The following is a 21650-nucleotide window of genomic DNA, read 5'->3' on the forward strand; positions in this document are numbered from 1 at the left end:
CATTTCTCCGAGCTCCCGTGACCTCTCCTTTAAGATGAGGAGGGTGGAGGTCTACATCAGAGCTTCCCTTACCTCATTCCCGGCCATCACATCCCACCCAACTCTCAACTAAGACTACATTTAAAATGACCTTTGAGCTCACTTAGGTCAGCCATTAGATAAGGAGTTTAACTCCATCGTAAATAAGACCCATGAATTCACCCTTGGTCATTTTCCCAGACCAAGACTTCACTATGAAAATGGAAAAGGTTTGCCCAGAGACGACCTGAAGTCATCCTTTACATCCATGGAACACGGATCACCCCTTAAGGACACTGTCCTAAGTGGCCAATACCTGTCAGTCCCGAGATCCCCTAGTTCCAGCTAAGGTTACGGTCTCAGTACCTTAGCCATGCATTCTCCCATGCCTATCCATTGAATGAGCACATTTGGGGTATGGGCTTCAAGATGAACAACTGTCAGCCATCCCAGCTGAAGGAGAGACAGGTGTGTGACTGACCCTGAGGGGACTGGAGTAGAGTGAGTGAGTAGTGTCTCTTGCCAACTACACTTTGCTGGACCTTTCAGGGTGAAAGGGCAGGCAGTCTGACCTGAGCACAGGCCATGTCAAAGCTGTAGCAATGTGTTCAGATCTCAGACTAGGAGGCAGCGAGCCACCCGAGTAAGGGGCTTGGGATGTGAGTTAAGAGCAGTGGGAGAAGGGGGCCAGGCCAGGAGAAGACATAGATGCTGTTGACACATGCCCAAGCTCCATGACCTATATGCCCCTAAAAATCTAAAGCTTCTTGTCTTAGTGAGGGTTTTACTGCTGTTAACAGGCACCATGACCAGGGCAACTCTTATAAGAGACAACATTTCATTGAGCCTGGCTTACAGGTTCAGAGGTTTAGTCCAGTATCATCAAGGTAGGAGCATGGCAGCATCCAGGCAGGTATGGTGCAGGAGGAGCTGAGAGTTCTACATCTTCATCTGAAGGCCACTAGGAGAAGACTGGCTTCCAGGCAACTAGGATGAGAGCCTTAAAGCCCATGTCCACAGTGACATACCTAATCCCACAAGCCCATGCCTCAAGCTTATTCAAACCACCGTACTGCTGCAGGGACAGGTTGGGATGATGCCCTAAACTCTAGCTTCTATGTTTCCTCCCTCCCCTCCCCTTCCCTCCCCCTCCCCCTTTCTGTCTGTCTGTCTGTCTGTCTGTCTGTCTTTCTGCCTCTCTTTCTTCCTTCCTTCCTTCCTTCCTTCCTTCCTTCCTTCCTTCCTTCCTTCTTTCTTCCCTTCCTTTCTTTCTCTTTCTTTCTTTCTTTCTTTCTTTCTTTCTTTCTTTCTTTCTTTCTTTCTTTCTTTCTTCCTGTCTTGCCAGAGCAAGGCTGTCCCCCTGGTCCCGTTTCAAAGCACAGCCTCAAGTCAGACGGTGGGCAGAGCCTCCCAGCCCTTCTGCCAGCCCCCCTCCCCCCTCCCCCCAACTCGAGCTGCAGATGTGCATGGTGATTGAATCATTTCTGCACACCGTTGCTCACACAGCTCCCCAGAGATGTGCTACTTGCCTGTGCAAGCTGTCAGGAGATGTGCGTGCTCGAGTGCATCTGGGCCAGCAGCCCGTGTATGCACATATCAGCTATGGAGAGTGCAGAAGGGTACGTAGGTGTGGGTACAGTACCAAAAAAGCACCTCTACCTGGAGACGCTCAGGTTCACTCACTAGGCCTGAGAAGTAAGAAAAGCAAGCACAGTGTCTGTAAGAGGGTGGTGAGGTGCTCTTGCCACACTGGGGTGCTCCGAGTGCTCACAGTACAGTAAAAATTCTCTGTCCCTGTGTCCAGGGAAAGACCCTATATGTAAGACAGCCAGATGGGTTCTTGCCTATTTGAGACCTCTGTCCACTCTTTTCTGCCACTGGCATAGTTGAAGAGCTTGGCTTCTTAGTCCCCCTCAGCTCTCTGCAGTTCATTCTCCAAGAAGCTTTAAGTACACGGGCCAAACCTGACCTGAGCGTTGCCAGGAGATGACTTACTGTCAACAGAAACTTCTCCCCGCACGGCCACCCCTGGAAATCGGGAAGACTCAGTCTGACTACCATGTCGTCACCTAAAAACTTCCATACATGTGATGAACTCTGGTCAGGCATAGCTTCAAGAGAGGCCGTGCCTGGGGCGTTGGGCCATCTGGCAGGGGGTTGGTGGAGTGCTGGGAGTGGCTTTCATGGAGTTTTCCAGGCTGCAGGCTCCACAGCTTGGGAAGAACCTTTGAATTTTAAAGTTGAATGCGCTGCTCCTACTGAGGTGGAGTTTCCAGGCAGCTGGAGACCTCGGATGCTGGGGTTTGGCAAGCTGCCAGAGGACGGCTTGTCCAGGCCTTCATTTTACAGATAGACAAACTGAGGCCCAGCTTCTTGCCCTGTTCGCACAGTGGGAGGGTGACAGAGCAGGCACTCACTGTAGACACCACCCCCAACCCCTACCCCAGGCTAACTAGAAAGACTTGCAAGGACAGAGATGGCAGGACCAATGTCAAGGTCCCTGAAGGAGTCCACGCTCATTCGGAGGGTGGCAGAGTGGAAAAGGCTCCCAGGCGCTGGTACCAGGCTCTCAGTTGGTAGAGAGCCCGGACCTGCCTGGGTGCTCGAGCAGCTTCCACTGATGATTTTGTAAGGATGTCTAAAACCACCTGGAGGCAAACACAGCTGAGTGGTGCTTCTGTGGCAGTGGGGCGACCTCTGCTGGCCGCCAACGGCTCGCCACTTCCTGATAACAGGGTGCTGTGCTGGGGTTCTGGGTGACCTTGCAAACCACTGGCTTTGGACAGGTTGAATGGGAACAAGGACTTCTTTTGGGACCCAGTCATGGCTTGAGATAGGAATATGCAGGAGACTGTGGCCACCAGTCTTGAGGGAATATGGGAAGAACAGCATGCTAATGGTTAGAAAGGCGGAGGTTTCTAGCTTAGCCCAGCGAGTGGCCTCCTTGCATTTTCACCTCTCAAAGGCTTTAAAAATTGAGAAAAATCAGCTATGCCTCAGAATCCGGCTGCCAGTGAAAACAGTGTGTACAGAAGCCAGACTGTCCCCTTCATGTCCCCCCCTTTTTTTTTCTTACCTGGTGCTAATCTCTCCTCAGATCCTGGACCCTTAGCTTTCAAGTCCTTGCCCCTTTCAGTGTGGAATTCAGACCCACCATCTCTGTTCAGTCCTGTGTTATTGACCCCATTCCTCTCCATTGATACAAGCAGTTTCAAAAGTGACACCTCAGCTAAGTATAATGGCTCAAGAAGCTCAAACAAGAGTTTCATGTATTCAAGGCCAACCTGGGCTACATACAAAGTCCCTATCTGGGAAAAAGAAAAAAAAAAAAGAGTGTATTGCATGTCACCTTATCTATATGGGCCTCTTTCTTCAGCCAGATACTTTATTTTATAAATAGAATATATGACAGCTAGGTAACTGTAATACCAGCACTGAAGCAGGAGGATTCCCATGAATTTGAAACCAGTCTGAACAACAATGAGACTGTATTTTTGTGGGAGGATCAGGGACCCTTCTGTTGTCCCTGTGGTCTGTAATGTCTCCTGATAGTTATCTCTCTGATGTCCTATGAGTCTCACAAGTGTTGAAAGCCCAGCCAGATCACGTCTTGATTCCATAAGATGGAGCCCAGACCTGGACAGATACAGACCGAGTGTGTCATCTTGGACAAAATCATTATGGGTTTTGGGTTCCCCAAAACAAAGTCAAGTGGACTGTCAGGTTGGGAACAACTTTGCCTACTGGTATCCTGAAGATCTTTGAATCCAGAGACCCTTTGAAGGCTAGCCTGATCTAGAATGGTACCGTCTGTCTCTTTGCTATTTGCCTCCTGAAGTAAGGCTTGGGGTCTTAACAGGACCCATAGGGAAAAGCAGTCTTGGGGCCCAAAGGTTGCTGACCAGGGATGTGCAAGCTCCTCATACTTGCTAGAAGCATCCATGGGTGGGCAGAGCATCCTTAGGCTACCAAAGTTGTCAATATGTGCAAACATGTGTCAAGCAAGGCCTCTCTGGGTCCCTGGTCCTAAGTGGTGTGGCCTTCCTAAGTGAAAGATCCTGCTTCGAGGCAGAACTTGGTGGAGCCACAGGGGACCCTTGCCTCCTCTCCATTGGGGAAACTGAAGCTTTGAAGCCAGGGATGACTGCACAAGGCCCTCCTGGCTTTTCGAGCTCAGGACACCTCTGAGCTTTTAGAATGATGGGGAAGAGGTGCCCAGAAGACTTGAGAGTCTGGAGTTGGCATCTGGCCCTCAGGATGCTGTGGTTTGTCTAGAGTGTCCCCTGCTGGCTGGTATGGCCATGGAGGTCTATTCCTGGTTGGTTACAGCCTCTGAACTGGGTGCTGGTTATCCCAGGCCTGGGGTTTCTTTGTGCTTCCTTTCTGGGTCCCCAGACAGTCACTAAGCTGACCTGGATGTGCAAGCTCCTCATACTTGCTAGAAGCTTCTGTGGGCGGGTAGAACATCCTTAGGCTACTGAAGTTATCGATATGTGCAAGCATGACTTTCTGGGTTCTTTTGGCTCACTATCCTCGTCCTAGCCAGCTTTAGAAGTCTCTCTGTCTCTGTGTGTCTCCCTGCTTCTCTCTCTTTCACACACACACACACACACACACACACACATACACACACCGCATATATGTATGAGTGTTTGACTGAATATATAAATATATATACACCACATGCACACCAAATACCTGAGGAAGCCAGAAGAGGGTGTCTGATCTCATAAAACTGAAGTTATAGGTAGTTGTGAGCTATCACATGAGTGTTAAGAACCAAACCCAGGTCCTTCGCAAGAACAGCAAATGTTCTTAACCATTGAGCCACCCCTCCAGCCTTAGAAAACACACACTTTACAGGAATCCTGGCTGCCATTATTTGCCCATGTTTAGAGCAGGATGATCATTCAGAGACCCTCAGATATTGCCAAGAATCAAGATAACCTGTCCAATGGTGTACCATTGGCCCACTTCTCTCTGGGCCGCCCCTTGTCTCTGCCTTCCCTGTGATTTATCTCTGGCCGCAAGAGCCTTCCTTTGTCACTAGAATGCTAGCCGAGGCTCTCTGCAAGTGTGCCTGGGAGGAAACATCCTCTGCTTGAAGATGCCAGGGTGTTCTGCTCCCCTCCTGTCCCCCAGCAGGGACCCCCTAGGCATGCCCCAGAACCTGTCTCATAGGTTAGAACAGGAAACCCAGGATTATGCCCTGGCTCTTACAGGATCAACTGTAATCGGAGTCATAGTTTCCTTGCCTACAATGTGGGAATATTGCAGTATCTGTCAGTGCCCTGGGCCTGAGCCAGCACTTGACCATTAGCTGGTAGGTGACCTAGAGTTTGAGACAGAGTCTCTCCAAAACTGATGATTCTTCTGCCTCAGCCTTCCCAATGCTGCGACTATGCACACACACACACCAAGAGTTCCTAGACCGTGTCATTTTCACAAGCGGACGGCTGGCCCCAGAACTGGGGATCTTGCAGGGTTTCCAGGCAAGCAGAAGCACAGGATTCAGCAGATGGAAACTCAGAGTGTGGGAATGGGTGTAGGGATGTGGGGATGGCTGGACCAATTCTCTTAGTCAGGTTACTATCACTGTGATGAAGCACCGTGACCAAAAGCAACCTGGGGAGGAAAGGGTTTATTTAGCTTACTACACTGAGTCACAGCCCATTGAGGGAAGCCAAGGTATGAAATCAAACAGGGGTGGGGGAGGGCTGACACAGGCACAGTGAAGGGAGCTGCTTACTTACTGGATTGCTCTTCATGACTTGTTCATCCTGCTTTCTTACAGAACCCAGGACCACCAGCCCAGGTTGCTTTTGGTCACTATGTTTCATCACAGTGATAGAAACCTGACTAAGAGAATTGGTCCAACCATCCCCACATCCCTACACCCACAATGGGCTGGGCCCTTCCCTATCAGTCACCAACTAAGAAAATAATACCCACAGACTCTTCTGTCTATAATCCGATCTTTTTCTTTTCAATGTATTTTTATTTTGTGTGCATTGATGTTTTGCCTGCACGTATGTCTGCGTGGGTGTGTCAGATCTTGAAGTTAGACAGTTGTGAGCTGCTGTGTGGGTGCTGAGAATTGAACCTGGTTCCTCTGGAAGAACAGTCAGCACTTTTAACCACTGAGCCATCTCTCCAGCCCCCTACAGCTAGATCTTATGGAGGTATTTTTTTTTTTCAATTGAGGTTTCCTTCTCTCGAATGACTTTAGCTTGTATCAAGTCGATATAAAACTATCCAGGGCATCAATAAACATTGAAATGATACAGAAATGATGGACAAGGAGCTGGGTGTCAGAGAGTATTAATATTTGGCAGGTATCAAGACAGTGAAAGGAGGGACAGGACAGGATGGGAGAAATAAATACAAGCACAGATCACACTTTTACTTTCTTGCTGGAAACCTCTTAAGATAAAGCTGGTCACTCAGGGCCCCTCTAGGGCAGGACTGCCAGTGTGGAAATGGGAGGGTAGCTGGGAAGCTGTGCTCGGTTGTCAGGTGTACCTCACTCAGTGACACCCTCTTTCCTCTCTCCTTCAGGCTGGACCACGTTCATGGCTCTCGGGTAGGACCCAGCGAAACGGCCAGAATGAATTCTATGGACAGGCACATCCAGCAGACCAATGACCGTCTGCAGTGCATCAAGCAGGTGGGTGTGGGCAGCTGGCAAGGTGGGCGGGACAGGCAGGGAGTAGGTCTGTGCTGCAGCAGGATGGTCCCTGGGTGGCAGCTAACTCTAGAGTTACATGCATATGAATGCCAGCCGTGCCTCATTCCCACCCAGCTGAGCGACTTTGGACCAGTGTCCTGCCTTCTCTGGGTTTTGCTTCCATGCTTGGAGTCCCGGTGAGGTGCCCGACACCATGGTCCACCTTCTACCAACTCCCTCCCCAGACCTATTCTCTGGGCCCCTGCTCCAACTGCTTGCTAACAGTAAATAGAAAAGGCCTGGCATGGTTGACACACTTCTGTGACCCCAAGCAGTAGGTATATGGAAGCAGGAAGATCGGGAGTTCCAGATTGTAGTTCCAGATAATCTCTAGTCACACAGTGAATTTGAGGCCAGCATGAGCTGCATGAGGCCCTGTGTCCAAAAGTTACAAGAAAGGGAAAGGTTCTGAGAATCTTTACAGAAAAGGAAACTGAAGTACAGAGAGGGAATGCTGCTTCAGTGGTGCTAGGGAAACTTCATCCTAGGGAAACTGTGGGTGGTTCCCCAGCTTGGCCACACTCAGAACCCCAGCAGCAGTTCATCTCCAGCACCCCTGTCACGGGTTGTTGTGAAGTAGGGAACCCCTCACTAGGTACCCCTACACATGACCAGGACACCATAGCACCATAGAGCCCTTCTCTGCAGCTCTCTTGGTTGGCTGCCCCCTTCTTTAGCTTCTAGGTGCTGGGAGAACCAAGGCTTCCTCTTCACAAGATGAGATCCTTAGTGCCAAAGGGAGAACTCTGTACTGTGAATCAGTTCATAGTGCCCAGAAAGCTCCCCAGGCCCTAGGCTGACTTTGGAGCATCAGCACACCCTGAGCCTGAGCTCAGGGCCTTTCTGGTCACCCAGTAACCCCACTTATCCTGCTCTCCTCTTGAGCTGAGGCATGAGGATCTCAAAGTCCACAATGTCCTACATGGTGCTCCGTCCATCCAGGGTGGGGCCATAGTATTTCAGATGGGTGCAGAGGAGGGTGGGTGAGTGGATGGATGGACAGACAGCTGGAGAGTTAGGTGAGTAGGTATGTATAGATGATAGATAGGTAGATGGATGAATGGGTGACTGGCTGGATAAATTGGCTTCTAGATGAGTGGACAGATGGATGAGTGGATGGATAAGGGATAAAGTGATGAATGCTTGAATGGGCAGATGGGCAGGTGGATGGATTTGTTCTGGATGGGTGGATAGACACATAGATGAATGTGTCTATGATTCATCCATGTGTCTATCATCCCACAGAAGGACTGGTGGGCAGTTGGATTGATAAAATGAATCCATCACCTCTTGGGGAGCCAGCCCCAGTTGGAGCATTGTTATGCCCACTTCCTGCCCACACACTCAGGAATCATGTGTATAGCTCCAGTCCCCTGAGGAATTTGGGGTGGGGGAGGGCTTTCTGATGGGAAATGGGCCATTGGTGTCTAGTACCAGCAACAGGGTGGAACCTCTGCCAACGGTTCCAGATGTGTCCCTACTACAGGGTGTTCATCATAACCTTCACCTGGCCCCTTTCCCTCCCCGGGCCACTGGGGTCCCTTGTAAAGTGGCTAGGTGGCTGACCTCAGTAGAGAAGTTGTCATTAGGATAATCAGATACCCACCCATCACTCCTTTCAGACTTGATCCTGTGCCAGTCTAGAGGTCAGGTGTGCCTAGGAAGTTGTTTCTATCTTCTAGATTCTAGAGTCTAGAGGTTCATATGAAAAGCGAGGCCCCTGCATGGGAAGCACCAGTTGCCAGCAGCCCCATGTGTCCCCGCTCAGTAACAGGCTTCTCCCACACTTCTACACTTGGCCACAGCCCTACACGCCCCCACCTTACTCTCCCCGACCCCCATTGCACAAATGAGAGCTCTGAGATTCAGTAATGTCCTCAGGGCTGTGTGACTCAGTGGCTGCGGTGGGGTTCGGGCCAGGTAGGCACTTTGTGTGTCATCAAAACACGGTCTCTATGTGCTTAAGCTGTAATGAGGCTGAGACGAACGCACAGAGAGAAGGGCCTCGCCTGAGGCCACAGAGAGCCAGGCAATAGCATTAAGAGGATGCTACTGTTTACCTCCTCTGTGAGAGGCATCCCATAATGAGCCAGCTGTGAATGGAGAGGAAGCTGGCAAGTGACAGACAGCTCGTGCACAAATAGGGTCTGAACAAGACCAGGCCTCCTCAGAGGCCACTCAGAGGCTCAGATCTCCAAAGAGCATTGATACAACCACCTGAGAGTAGGTTCGGAGCTTGCTGACACTGCTGATTGGTTGCGGGCATCGCATAAATAAATGAAACACCTGGTTGTCAGGAGGAGTGCAAGCCAGAAGGAGCTGCTGAGCTGCAATGCTCCATCAGAGCCCCAGTGCTCCCTGGGGCCTCTGAAAGGCAGATTTAGAAGTGAACGCCAGAAGCAGAAGCAAAGCCAGGCAGCCACCCTCCCCAAGGGCGTGGCTATGGATGCAGTGGCTCCTCCTGTTTTGGTGATCTTGTAGAAGGAGCTGTGGCTTTAGAGAGCCAAGCCCGAGAGCCTCACACAGCTGGGCTCCTACAGAGAAGATGGGGAACCTCTGAGACCTAACCCTAACCCTGAGCCAAGGGCATCTGCATGTGGAGCCACACCACCTGTCAGGTGCTCCGCCTGGACCACATAAGCCCAGCCTGGTCTTGTTTAATTGTCACCTGACCCCAGGGACCCAGGCTGTTACTGCTCAGTTGGCCTTTTTCTCCCTCTGTTTCTCTCCTTCATGGAGAGGGGTGATCTTATTGAGTTCACTTTCTTCTCACTGTAAGCATTTCCTTCCATGAACCATACTCTGATAAGCAGCACAAGGAACCAAAATTCCCATGACCACATGGGAGTCTCCCGTTCCCAACTTACAGATGGATGGCTGAGGCTGGGAGAAGTGAAAAGGACTGTCCTAGATTAATAAGGGGCACAGGCAGAGTGATCCCAGAGCCCTGATCCCAGAAGGGCTCCCACAGCCTCATTCTGGGGTGCCAGCTCCAAGGCCCACTCTGCCCTGGCTGTGAAGTGACTCATGCCACAGGTGAGTTACAGGGCCCATCTAGGCCAGTGAGATCCTGCTGTCTCACCAATACCACAGGGCCTGGAGCTGCTAGCATCCTGTGTGTCTGCATCTGGTTTCTACATGATACCCTCTGGGGTCATACTTACCACTAGGCCAAATCACAGCTGTGACTCTAACTTGTCCCATGGTCCTGGTCTGGTCCCAGTGCCAAATGACAAGGACCCAGGAAGCTGAGGGTCAGTGTTAAGGATGAAGTGAGCTCTTTTCAACTCCTCCATACTGGCAGCCTGGGGCCTGAAATAACTCTGAAAGCCCCAGGATTCTGACTTTCCTATGTGTGAGGCAGGAGGAAGAGGCTCCAAAAGGGCTCAGATCAAGGCCTCAGGAGCTGGAGGAGCTTTGAAGCTAAGAGCACTAAAGCCACATGCACCGTACTATAGACAGCATGATGATCCAGACACTGTATGCCAAGTCTCCCTTCCCAGGGTATCCTCCTCCTCCTGCACACACAGGGAGGGCCTGAGCTGGAGTAAAGAGGGTGAGAAGGGGTGAGTTGTTAGGAAGGCACCTCCAGAGCCTGCTGGTCTCAAGTATAGACACTGGGTACCACCTTCCAAACCCCTCTGGGACCCCTCCCCAGCCACCTGCATCCACAGAGCACTTGGATGTCTGATGGCTCTGGCCTTTACTAGGCCTGATTCTCTCATCCTTGAAATGGGTTGCTGGCTTCATCCTGCTGCCATGGGCCAGGCTTTGCATAGAGGGTGTCTGAGATAGCTGGAGAATCCAGCCTGCCTTCTGCTCCTTTCTGCGTGCCTCCTTTCTGGCTAGTCCTGAGGTCCTCTGTTCCCTGGCCTCTTCTTGCAGACTCAAGCCTTTCTCTTTTTTTCTCCACAGCACTTACAGAACCCCGCCAACTTCCACAATGCTGCTACAGAGCTGCTGGATTGGTGCGGAGACCCTCGAGCCTTCCAGCGGCCCTTTGAGCAGAGCCTCATGGGCTGCCTGACGGTGAGTCTTTACCTCCTCCCAGCCTCCAGAGGCATTCTGGGAAGCATGGATGCAGGACCAGAAGTCCTGTCCACATACCTTTCTGTGGGCTCCAAATGCTGGGGGAATAGCTGCCCATGCTGCAAGCTGGCCCTCCAGGTGCATACCCCCGCCCCACTGCCGGGTCTGATATGGAGACAGTTTCATGGGATGTGCGGCTTCCTCACACTTGATGAGAAGCACACCGTGGGGACCAGTGCTCTCTCAGAGGCAGGGGAGCTCGAAGGACTCTGCCTTCCTTTTCCACAGCTATTTATTCCTTTATTGACTGAATATTTATTGAGCTCCGCTCTGGTTGTCTATCTGTCAACTCAAGAGCATGTATAGAGCCCCTGTTATATTCATCCATCTGGACAAACAGACCTTGATTGATCCCTCATTTACCATGTGTGATCCCCTCTGATCTCCTCTGTCAAATCCTGGATACCCCCAAGATAAATAAAACTTTCTTAAGCTTGATTTCTTAGTAAGGGGCAGCAATGTGAAGAAATGTCTGCGAATAACAGTACAGGTGACAAGAGCGGGTATGGGTCTTTGCCTGCTGGGAGGCGGGGCTAGTCATGCAAAGCCGCTCCCACATATGGCACAGCTTCCCAGGCTGCTGAGCACAGCCAGAGCATTCCTGGACCCCAAAGCAGCATTTGCAAAGGCCCTTGGTGTCCATAGGACTGGGTAGGGTTCTAGGATCCAGACTAGGCAGGATCTTGAACCTGCCCAAGCCTGAGGCTAGAAAGAAACCAGGAGTCTTCTGTAGCTTTTAAGTGTCCCCCAGCCATGTGGCTTGCATTAGGACAGTCTCTCAGAAGGCCTGGAGTGGGCTCGGAAGGGAGCATGGATCACACCGTGTAGAGCCTGCATGTCCTGAGTGTGGAATATAGGCTGGAGATACATGGCCAGGCAGGAGCGGTGTCTCCTGAGGAGCTTCAGAAAGGAGGGGGACAAAGAGCCCAGCTTAGCTCTGGCTTAGAAGAGGAGACAGGGTGACCACATTAGGATATCTTGTTCTGAGAAAGGCTGAGATGCCCGTGGCACATGCCACCTCGCAGAATCCACCTGTCCTTCAAGCGGCCTGTTTTACAGAGGAAGACACAAAGACTCAGAACTGACTGCCATGCCACCTGGTCTTAAAGCATCTCAGTCTCTAGCTGAGCCCATGTGAACCTAAAGGGAGTGTCCCAGCCCACCTAAAACATGGCCCAGAGCCTCCCAGGGCTCAGTCTATCAGAAGCTGGCCGCATCTGTCTCACTCAAGCCACCTGCACAGCCCTGTCTTTCTTATCCTTCAGCCCCCCCCCCCCCCCCCCCCCCCCCCCCCCCCCCCCCCAGCTCCCCTCTCCACCCAGCTGCCTAATCCTCTTTGCAGGATCTGGGTCTGGCCTAAGCCCCATGGAGAGGGCCAGATGTTGCCCAGGCCACAGTTCCCACCCCAGTTTCCTGTAACTATAGTGGGAAGAGAGTCTGGGGCCATGCGCAGTATGTTGCTAAACAAACTAATACGCTACCCCAGCATACTGCCCCAAGCTTGGGCCCTGTCTACATTATGGACCCAAGGGAGCCCTGGCCAGCCTGGATGGACCAGGGGCTAAACCTGCCTTGCTCGTCGTTCATTTAGTCGTTCAGCAGACATATTTACCAAGTCCCTGCTGCGAGCCACCAAGGGAACCATGAAACCCAGTAAGAACTCAGAAGGTCTTATTCCTGGGGAAGGACCCACAGACTAGGAGAACAAAGCCTAGGTGTCAGCTGGACAGGTTCTGGGTGGCAAAAAAGCAGGAGACTGAGAGCTGTGCCCAAGTACGGAGTAGTTGTGGGGGTCTGTCCTGCAAGTGAACAGCAGTGCAGGGCTTTGTGTATGTGTTGGGTTGGGGGGGGGGTCCATCCTAGGAATAAGCAGCAACGCACGGCTTCCTGCAGGAGGGACCTCCCGCAGGAGGACCCCTTGAGATGTTCCTGAGTAGAGATGTCTCTTTCCAGGCAGAGGACACTGTGGACAGAGGTTCAGTGTCAGTTCCCTGGAGCCACCTCCCCACGATAAAGCACGTGCTTACCCCTGCCCTCCAGCCTGCCTCCCAGCCAAAGGGAGCCCTTGAAAGCCCCTCCACGCCCCCCCCAAACATGGCTACAGCTGCACAGGCCTATGAGCTCAGGAGAGCCTGCTGCAGGTGGGAATTGCAGAGGGGAAGGTCACAGAAGGTGACCTTGGTATCCAGTCTGTTTTTCAGGTCTCCATCTTCACGGTATCTAGAGAAGACCCTTCCAGGGAGGCAGGGAAGGAAGTTACCCTCTTCACCCCAGTGCTTCCTGCAAGAAGAGACCAATGCAGGGCAGGGAGGATAAACCCTCCCCAGCACACACGCACGCGCGCGCGCGCGCGCGCGCACACACACACACACACACATATACACACACATATATACACGCGTGCACACACACATACACACACATACATACACATCCACATGCGCATGCACACACACCCACACACATACACACACACATACATACACACATACATACACACGCGCACATGCACACACACATACATACACATGCACACGCGCATGCACGCACATACACATACATACACACACATATATACACACGCGCACACACACACATACACACGCATACATACACATCCACACACGCATGCACATACACGCACACACACATACATACACACGCACACATGCACACGCGCGCGCACACACACATACACACGCACACACATATATACACATGCACACGCGCACACACATACACACGCACACACACACATACACACGCACACACACACATACACACGCACACACACATACACACACATACATACACACGCGCACATGCGCACGTACACGCATGGGCACACACACGCACGCACACACACACGCACGCGCACACACACACACATACACATGCACACACATACATACACATGCACACACGCACATGCACACGCGCACTGCAGGCTTGGGGCCCTCCCTAGTCAGAGGTAGCTAAGCCTGCAGGTTGACACAGTTCCCTCAATGACCTCTGGTAGCTAGTTCCAAATTCCTCCAGATCGGCTTACTTTGAGGATATAAATTAAAAACCACTCAGCTGCAGAGAACAAATGGACATGGAGGGGTTTTTCTTGTTGTTTTTGGTTTTGATTTTTAGGTGTTTTGTTTGTTTGTTTGTTTTGTGTTGTGTTTGTTTATTGCTTGTTTGTTTTCCCACCAACTTCTAAGCTGCCCAGAGTCAATTCAAATGTGAATCTCTGGGCCACGGGCCACCTAAACCAACCCCTGGAGGCCTGTCTGGACTCACTCCAATCCACTAGTCATAAAAACATCCGTACCCATTTCACAGGTGAAGGAACTAAGGCCCAGGGATTAGGTAGTCACTTGAGCAAGCAAAGGGAGATGACTGTGAAGGGCACATGCACACCCCAGATTCATTCATACCTAAGTTCAGAGAAGCAGCTGCCACACCAGGACCGTGTGATCCTGTAGGCAAGTCTTGTCTCTGGGACAATATTTTCACCCTTTGAAATATTGAAACTAAACACCCTACTGGGTGCCCCCTCAAGGTACCTGCCAGCTAGGCCTAGCAGAAGGATGGCCTTAGATGAGCTGGTTTCTAGCATGTATTCAGTCTAGGCCAACCACAGGCCTCTCTGAGATATAATCTGCGCAGTTTACCTATACGCCTTACCAATGGCCAAGAGGACCCTACCTTATGAGACCTTCTTGGGGGCTCAGACTCCGCCAAGGGCTGGGCACCACGTGAGGCTTTTTAGTGTCACAGGCTCTGGTTTGCTTGCTCTGTCATACCTTTGCTGTATGATCTCAAGCAACACCCCTTTCTTTCTCAGTAAAAGATAACTTGAGCCCAAAGCATGCCAGACTTGGCCACAGCAGACCCACTGTCTCAATGACCTGAAGTCCTTATGCTCCTTCTATTCCTGACCCTGGGCCTCTCTTGCTCAACTCAGCTAGAATTGGTTTTCTAAACCAGTGCAACAAGACTGGCCAGTAGCAGACCTGGAGGTGAAGAGCTATGGCTTTAACCCTGTGTTGGCCAGACTACCTGGACCACACACACACATACTACACTCTTGTGCCTTGGGAATCAAGTTCTCAGGATGCTATGATTGACAAGTGTTCCCCAGCAAACCCTAGCATTGCACCAGTCCAAACACAGTGACTCCATGGTTGAGCTCCATGATGCCCCCTAGGCTGTTGTTCCAGAAATGGAAGACGCCACAGGCGACATCTAAGCTGCAGCTCAGAAAGTCTAGAACCTTCCCCGCTCCTCAGAGTCCCTAACTAGAAACTTGAAAACCTCCACAGGCCAGACTGTATTAGGGATCCGGCCTGAGGCAGACAGTGAGGAAGCGCCACTCTACAGGGTGAAAGACATAGAGCCAGGAAGCATGTGGGAAAGAGTGTGGGAAGCATAGAGGGATTCTCTTTGCATTAGAAAGCGAGCAAACATCCCAAAGTGAAATTAGCTCCCATCCTAGCTGGCTTTGGGCATACAGAGGTTTTCCAGGACAGAGGGTCCAGAGCTCTGGTCTGGCAGGTCCTGGGAAAAGGCGCTCTGCTGGTTCCTCCCTCATTCTGTTACACTCCATCTGACCTTCCGTGTCCCTTCTGTTTAAAAGAGGAGATGGAGCCAGGCACGGTGGTACATCTGCAGTCTCAGCACTCAGGAGGATCACAAGTTGGAAGCCAGATTAGGCTACACACTGATACCCTTCCAAAGAAAGGGAGAACAGGATGCGGAGGGAGAGGAGAAGGAGAGCTGGCCTCACAGGCTTGGTTGAAAGGATTCTCCCTTTCAGCCATTAGAACCCTTGTGAGCCCTCTCCCACCCTGAGTGGGGTGCTATCGTGATGGCCCTGGATGCCAGGCTAAACCCCCTGCAGCCTGAGGCCCCTCAACAGCATCCAAGTAGGGCAGACCCCAGAGACTTAAGGACTCAGCCTCCCTTTCCCAGCAGCTGGAAGCTTCGTCCTCCTGCTCAGCCATGGCCTCCTCAGCTGCTCTCCTGTGGGAGTGCCTTTTCTAAGCTCCTCCCCCCTTAACAAGGAAGCATGGTCTTGCCTTTGTTAATGAGATGGGAGTACAAATCTGGAAGCAGCAGGTCACCTAGGGGTAGGTCTTCTTGGGACAGAATCAGATACAGGAGCCTCTGGGGGGGGTCTCTTTGGTCCTTGGGGCACCCCAGCTCCACACAGTACCCCAAGGAGGCACCTATCTCTCCTGATGCGTAAGATTTAGGGGCTTACTCTAAAGGCCTAGTGCTGAGTCAGACCCCAGACTGATCTCCAGAATACAGGGTTCTGCATTTCTAGGCTCAGGTGTGATGATCTACAGAACCAGGTGTCCACCTGGTCCAGGGGTCTTTGACATACTGTAGGCAACTCTACCTGTAAATGGTTGGAAGAGCAGCAAGTCCCAGGGCCCTGCTTCTCAGGGTATGGCTGTTGATGCAGGATAGTAGGGGATACAGGACATCTCCAGGAGATACCCCAAAATGTGCTGATGCCTGGGAGCAGCAGAGGTAGTGAGTACCTGCAGAGGTAGGAACAGAAGGCCAGACATAGTTGAGGGGAGGCTGTGAGAAGAGAAGCATCCTGGAGATAGGAGTTGGGAAGTAAGGTGAACAGCTGTAGGGTGATGCAGAGCACCTAGCTGGAGCCACTCTAGCGAAGGTGGTACTACATCTCAAGCAAATGGCTAGCTAGGTCATCATTCAAGCCATTAAAAGAGACCTACTAGAGTCCTGACTCCATCTGGCCTTTGACCCTACCGAAGCCTGGTGCCTTCACCTGCTTCATTATTGTTGTGGGTATGTGTACCTACTTAGGCTCAGAGCTCTGAGGGAATGATAACTCACCCTGGATTTCCTCGTTTCCTGCTGCCAGGTTGTCAGCCGTGTGGCTGCCCAGCAAGGGTTTGACCTGGACCTAGGCTACAGACTCTTGGCTGTGTGTGCTGCAAATCGAGACAAGTTCACCCCCAAGTCTGCCGGTAAGTACCTACCTGTCTGGGGCTCGACAGGTGGAAGCAGAAGGGCAGGAAGAGCCTCCGTTGGTATAGGGGTGGTACAAGCCTCTGAGGGTGAGTGGCTGAGCCATTAGCCCCGTGGCTTACAAATAGGGCTCAGCCCTGTGTGTCTCCCAGCAGAGGGGTAGTACTCTCAGATTCGCTACACCCCAGCCTAGGCACTGACCTGGAGGCAGGGCAAGCATCTTCACATGCCATCATTGCGGCAGGTGCTTGGTGGATGCCTTATGTTATCTATCCAATTGCACCAGTGAGGACACTGAGGTTCAGGGAGGCAGGAGAGGTTTTCCTGGTCACTGAGTTATACGTAGTCAGGTTGGTACTACAGAGCTAGCATGCATAGTGATCCTTTCCCACCATTCACTCTTTCATTCACTCATTCATTCATTTATTTACTCATTCTTTCAAAACCCACTTAAAGAAAAATGAAACGGAACCTGTCAATCTAGCATTTCTTTAAAAAAAAAATCTTCTGCAAAACATTGTCTATTGAGACTTGGGCATGGCATGCGACTCCTGAGTCCGCGTTTACAGAGGTCTGGAAGGTACTAGCCTGCATTCTGGTTTGAAGGAAACACATTATAGTTACTGGGGCTTGGGGGCAAGCTGGGCAAAAAAGCTGGACCCCCATCTCAATTTTTCTATTTGTTTGCTTTCTTAATGATCCACTTTTGCACCTGCCCCATAGATATGTTTAGGCAGCGGGTACATTTGGACTTTAAAAAACGCAGACAAACAACTATCGGGGTGCCCTTGCTGAGCGTATGATCTCTAGGCCTCAGTTTGACTTCCTTGGGAAAGTAGGAATGATAGTGAGACTTGTCTTGCAGGGGTCATGGTAAGTTCTAGAAACACATAAAGCGCAGAGTGTGGGGTCAGGATGATACTAATACTCTTTATTGATTCAGAATAAGTGGGCAGGTGACTGTAATGTAGGGGGAGCGCACATGCATGCACATGCAGATGTACAGGCATGTTGAAGTGTCTGCAGGTTCAGGCTGTGCTAAGTGCTATGAAGGAAGAGTGTAGGAGAGGGTTGGAAGACGCAGACCAGGCTGGGTCAAGGGAAGCTTCCCAAAGTTGAGAAAGAGTTGAATAGGTGACAGTTCCTTCACAGGTGAAAGGAGCCTTCTATGCAAAGGTCCTTGAGTGGGAACAGGACAGAGCTTTGTGTCCGAATTAAAACGAGGATGGTAGTTCTGAAACCTAGAGGCAAGAGCACAGGGCCAGAGGGAGGCTGGTGAAGTCAATGGTAGCTGAATCATGTAGGCCCTGTCTTAAAGGTTGTGTTCTCTGTCCTGAGGGTAATGGAAACATGGCTAAAATCCCAGGCTATGACATCCTATCTCTGCTAGCACAAGGAACAAATTGCTTGGGCCAGAGATCAGTGTGGACATAGGGGCCACTGGCAGGTCTCTAAGGAGACCACTGGGGCATGGCATGGTGGTAAGATGCTTGTCTAGTGTCTTTGCTGTTTTTTATTGCTGTGATAACTTACCATGATCAAAAGCAATGTGGAGAGTAAAGGATTTATTTCCATCTACAGATAACCCTATGCCATCAGGAAGGAAAGTCAGAGCTGACTAAAAGCAGGAACCTCGAGGCAGGAATGAAAGCAAAGGCCATGGAGCAATGCTACATATTGGCTTGCTTCTCATGGCTTGCTTCTCATGACTTGCTCAGTTGGCTTATTTATGCATTCCAGGACCACCTGCCTGGGGATGGCACCATCCACAGTGACCTGGGCCTTCCCACATCAATCATTAGTCAGGAAAATGTCCCACAGACTCGCCAGAGGCCAATCTGATGGAGGCATATTCTCAAGTGCAGTTCTGTCTTCCCAGATGACCCCACCTATGTCAAGTTGACAGAAGACTAACCAGGACATCTAGCATATATGAGACCCGGGTTCCATCTCCCTCATACAGATAGATAGATAGATAGATAGATAGATAGATAGATAGATAGATAGATAGATAGGTAGGTAGGTAGGTAGGTAGGTAGGTAGGTAGGTAGGTAGGTAGGTAGATAGTAGGCAAAGTCAAGAAAGATTATGTAGGCAAAGAGAAACAAGGCCAATGGGAGATGGGCATCCTGGAAGCCAGAACTAGTCCTTGGTACAGGGGAAGGCTTCCTACCCTGTGAGACCTGACCTCTGGGTCTCTTCAACCCCTCCTAATGTCTCATACAATAGAAAAGTGCTGAAAACCTCAGCTTTGTGAGGCACAGAATATTATCTACATTTATGGATGAGGACACTGAAGTTCAGAGAAGTCTTGTGGCTTGTCTGTGGTCCCACAGCTCACAAACGATCCAGCTGGGCCTAGGACTCCAGCCTCTTCTGAGGGCTTTGCCTACTCCATCTCAGCTGACTCCTGTCTAGGATCCAGGCATTCTTTCACTTGGCACAGCAGCAGGATGCTGCACTTTCCAAGAGCCATTTCAGCATCGATTCTGAAACTTGGGTTTGTTCTCCCTCTGTCTGTGTCAAAGCTGGGCAAGGTCACACAGTTCACAACACCCCTTCCTGTGCTGGGCCTAAGGCAAAGTGTCCGTCCATGTACTCCTTTGTCCATGTACTCCCTCCTTTGGCAGCTGGTGATGCAGCATGTCTGTTCCTTGGCAGAAATGGAATATTCCCTCGTTAGGAGTCAGACCTGTCCGAACCAACAGCTCTGACTCACCAGCTTCCCTAGGTGTGTCTTCAAGAAGTTAGGGCATCCCTGCTTGAGAGACCAGAGGCCAGTCTTAAGGGAGCTCAACCACTGGTTCCTGTCAAGGGATGAGGGGCCTGTTGGGCACAAGGTTGATCTCTCAGCCATCTTGCCTGGCTCAGAGCTGTGGTCTTGGAGGCTTGCTGCCCTGTTGCACACCTGCCTCTGGGAACTCAGATGGCTGGCTCTCTCAGTGTGGGCTGAGATGCCCAGGTGGTACTTGACATGGTGGACACCAACACATGCCACTCTCCAGCTATCATTCTCCATGTATTTGTCCCCAACACATCTCCTGACCTCTCCCTTCCACCCAAAAGGCACATCTCTCCCCCTTAGCTCTGTGGATAAGTTGGTCCATTACCAGATGAAACCTGCCCTTCAGGTACACATGGCTTTCCTAGTCTCCCAAGAGGCCTTGGTCCTGGCACTCTGTGCTCAGAGACTGTGGCACCCCAGCTGTTCTTCCCCCTGTCGTCTCCCATTTACCTAGGCTCCACTTTGTCTAGCTTGCCTGGGCAGTGTCACTGTCCTTCCTCCCCAAGGGCCTCTGCTGGCTGTCCCTTCCTCGTTATTCTTGGCCATATCTATCTTCCTTGACTTTCTGTGCCTTTCTGAGTTTCCTTGCCTCTCAGACTTTAACCCCACACTGGGTACATATGGCTCTACTTGTGTATGGCTGTGCATGCATGTGTGCCTTTATGTGAAGTATGTGCATTGTGTGGCTGTGTATCATGCATGTGTGCATTGTGAGTGTGTAGTGCTGTAAGTGTGTTCAAGACCATCTCCCTGTGTATTTGTGCCTGGTATTTCTGGCTGTGTGGGTATGTATGTACATGGTCTGTGTGTAGCTGTATGTCATGCATGCGTACATTATATGTATGTCTGTCTATGTGTTTGTATGTTCATTTATGCTTATGCCTGGTGTGTCTGGCTGTGTGGGTATGTATGTACATGGTCTGCATCTCTGTGTGTGTGACTGTATGTCACGCTGTATGTACGTTGTCTGTCTGTCTGTTTGCATACTCGTGTATGCTCATGCCTGGTATGTCTGGCTGTGTTGATTATGTACACATGTATCTGGTGAGTCTGTCTGTAATAATGGAGGGGTTTCAGTGCATGGAGACCTATAAGTGTTCACAGCTGTGTGTGGGCTCTGGCGGTGGTGTATGACTGTAACTGAATGGCTGAGCAGTGTGTGCACATGTGACTGGCTGCATCTATGGGCGCCTCTCCCACCCTTCTGCCTTCTGTCTCTCCTGTCAGGAGGCCAGGCTGGGGCTTGAGAAGGCCGTGCAATGAGATCATGCTGCGAGAAGAGGTGCTTTGTCAAGAATGCTGCCAGAGAGTTGGGATGCATGCGTGGTTGTGGCAGTGAGCAGGGTGGTGACTGTGAGCAGGCTCAGGCCTGGGGGCAGCATTGTATGGCGTGAACATGAGAGAGAAGGAGACGGAATGCAGAGCCGAGCAGAGCCCAGACACTACAGCAAGCTGCCCAGGCAGCTGCCTCCACGTGGGGCCCTCTGATGCCCAGCCCCCAACTCTTTGTTCTGCTGCAGCCTTTAGCCTCTGCGCACACGGGAGCAGGAGCACGCATGCGCACATGCACTCGCATCCTCATCTTGAGGCTCCTGAAGTGCCAGCTGCACCCTCCCTCACCCCCCCATCCCTTCCTAGCATAGAAGGTCACCTGCCCAGCCCCCAGCACCTGACACAGCCCAAGCTCTCCTCCAAAGCTATAGCAATGCCCACCAGCCCCCTCCACCACCTCATGCCAGCCCAGAGTAATTTGGCGGGCTCTACTGAAATGTCAGCCTCTTGGGCGCTCAGTGGTTCAGCCTTCTGTTCAGCCTACATGGGAGCAAGTACCAGGCAGTCGCCATGTCCAAGGGTCCCCAAGAGTCGTCTGCATGCTTCCGCTGGTGTCTGTGCTTGAATAGGTCTATATAGCCTCAGCTGACCCTCTGAGCAGCCAGCACGTGTTGAAATGACAGAATAGAGAATGTCAGAGCCCAGAAGGTAAGCAGCCCAGGGACCAAAGGAAATGAAGATGCACCCCCAAGCCATAGT

General features: G+C 51.3%; 1 protein-coding gene across 3 annotated transcripts in view; it reads left to right on the plus strand.

The window, feature by feature from the left end:
- Zmiz1 (zinc finger MIZ-type containing 1) overlaps positions 1-21650 on the plus strand; it is a 209786-nt gene that overhangs the window by 107174 nt on the left and 80962 nt on the right. For all 3 annotated transcript variants that reach the window (XM_031360908.1, XM_031360909.1, XM_031360910.1), the window contains exons 4-6: positions 6577-6685; positions 10661-10774; positions 16728-16833. In XM_031360908.1, coding sequence (XP_031216768.1) covers positions 6626-6685; positions 10661-10774; positions 16728-16833 — 280 coding nt within the window. In that variant the 5' untranslated portion in view covers positions 6577-6625. The remainder of the gene's footprint in view (positions 1-6576; positions 6686-10660; positions 10775-16727; positions 16834-21650) is intronic.

Source organism: Mastomys coucha, unplaced genomic scaffold (assembly GCF_008632895.1).
Source record: "Mastomys coucha isolate ucsf_1 unplaced genomic scaffold, UCSF_Mcou_1 pScaffold9, whole genome shotgun sequence".
In the NCBI taxonomy this organism is placed as follows: Eukaryota; Metazoa; Chordata; class Mammalia; order Rodentia; family Muridae; genus Mastomys; species Mastomys coucha.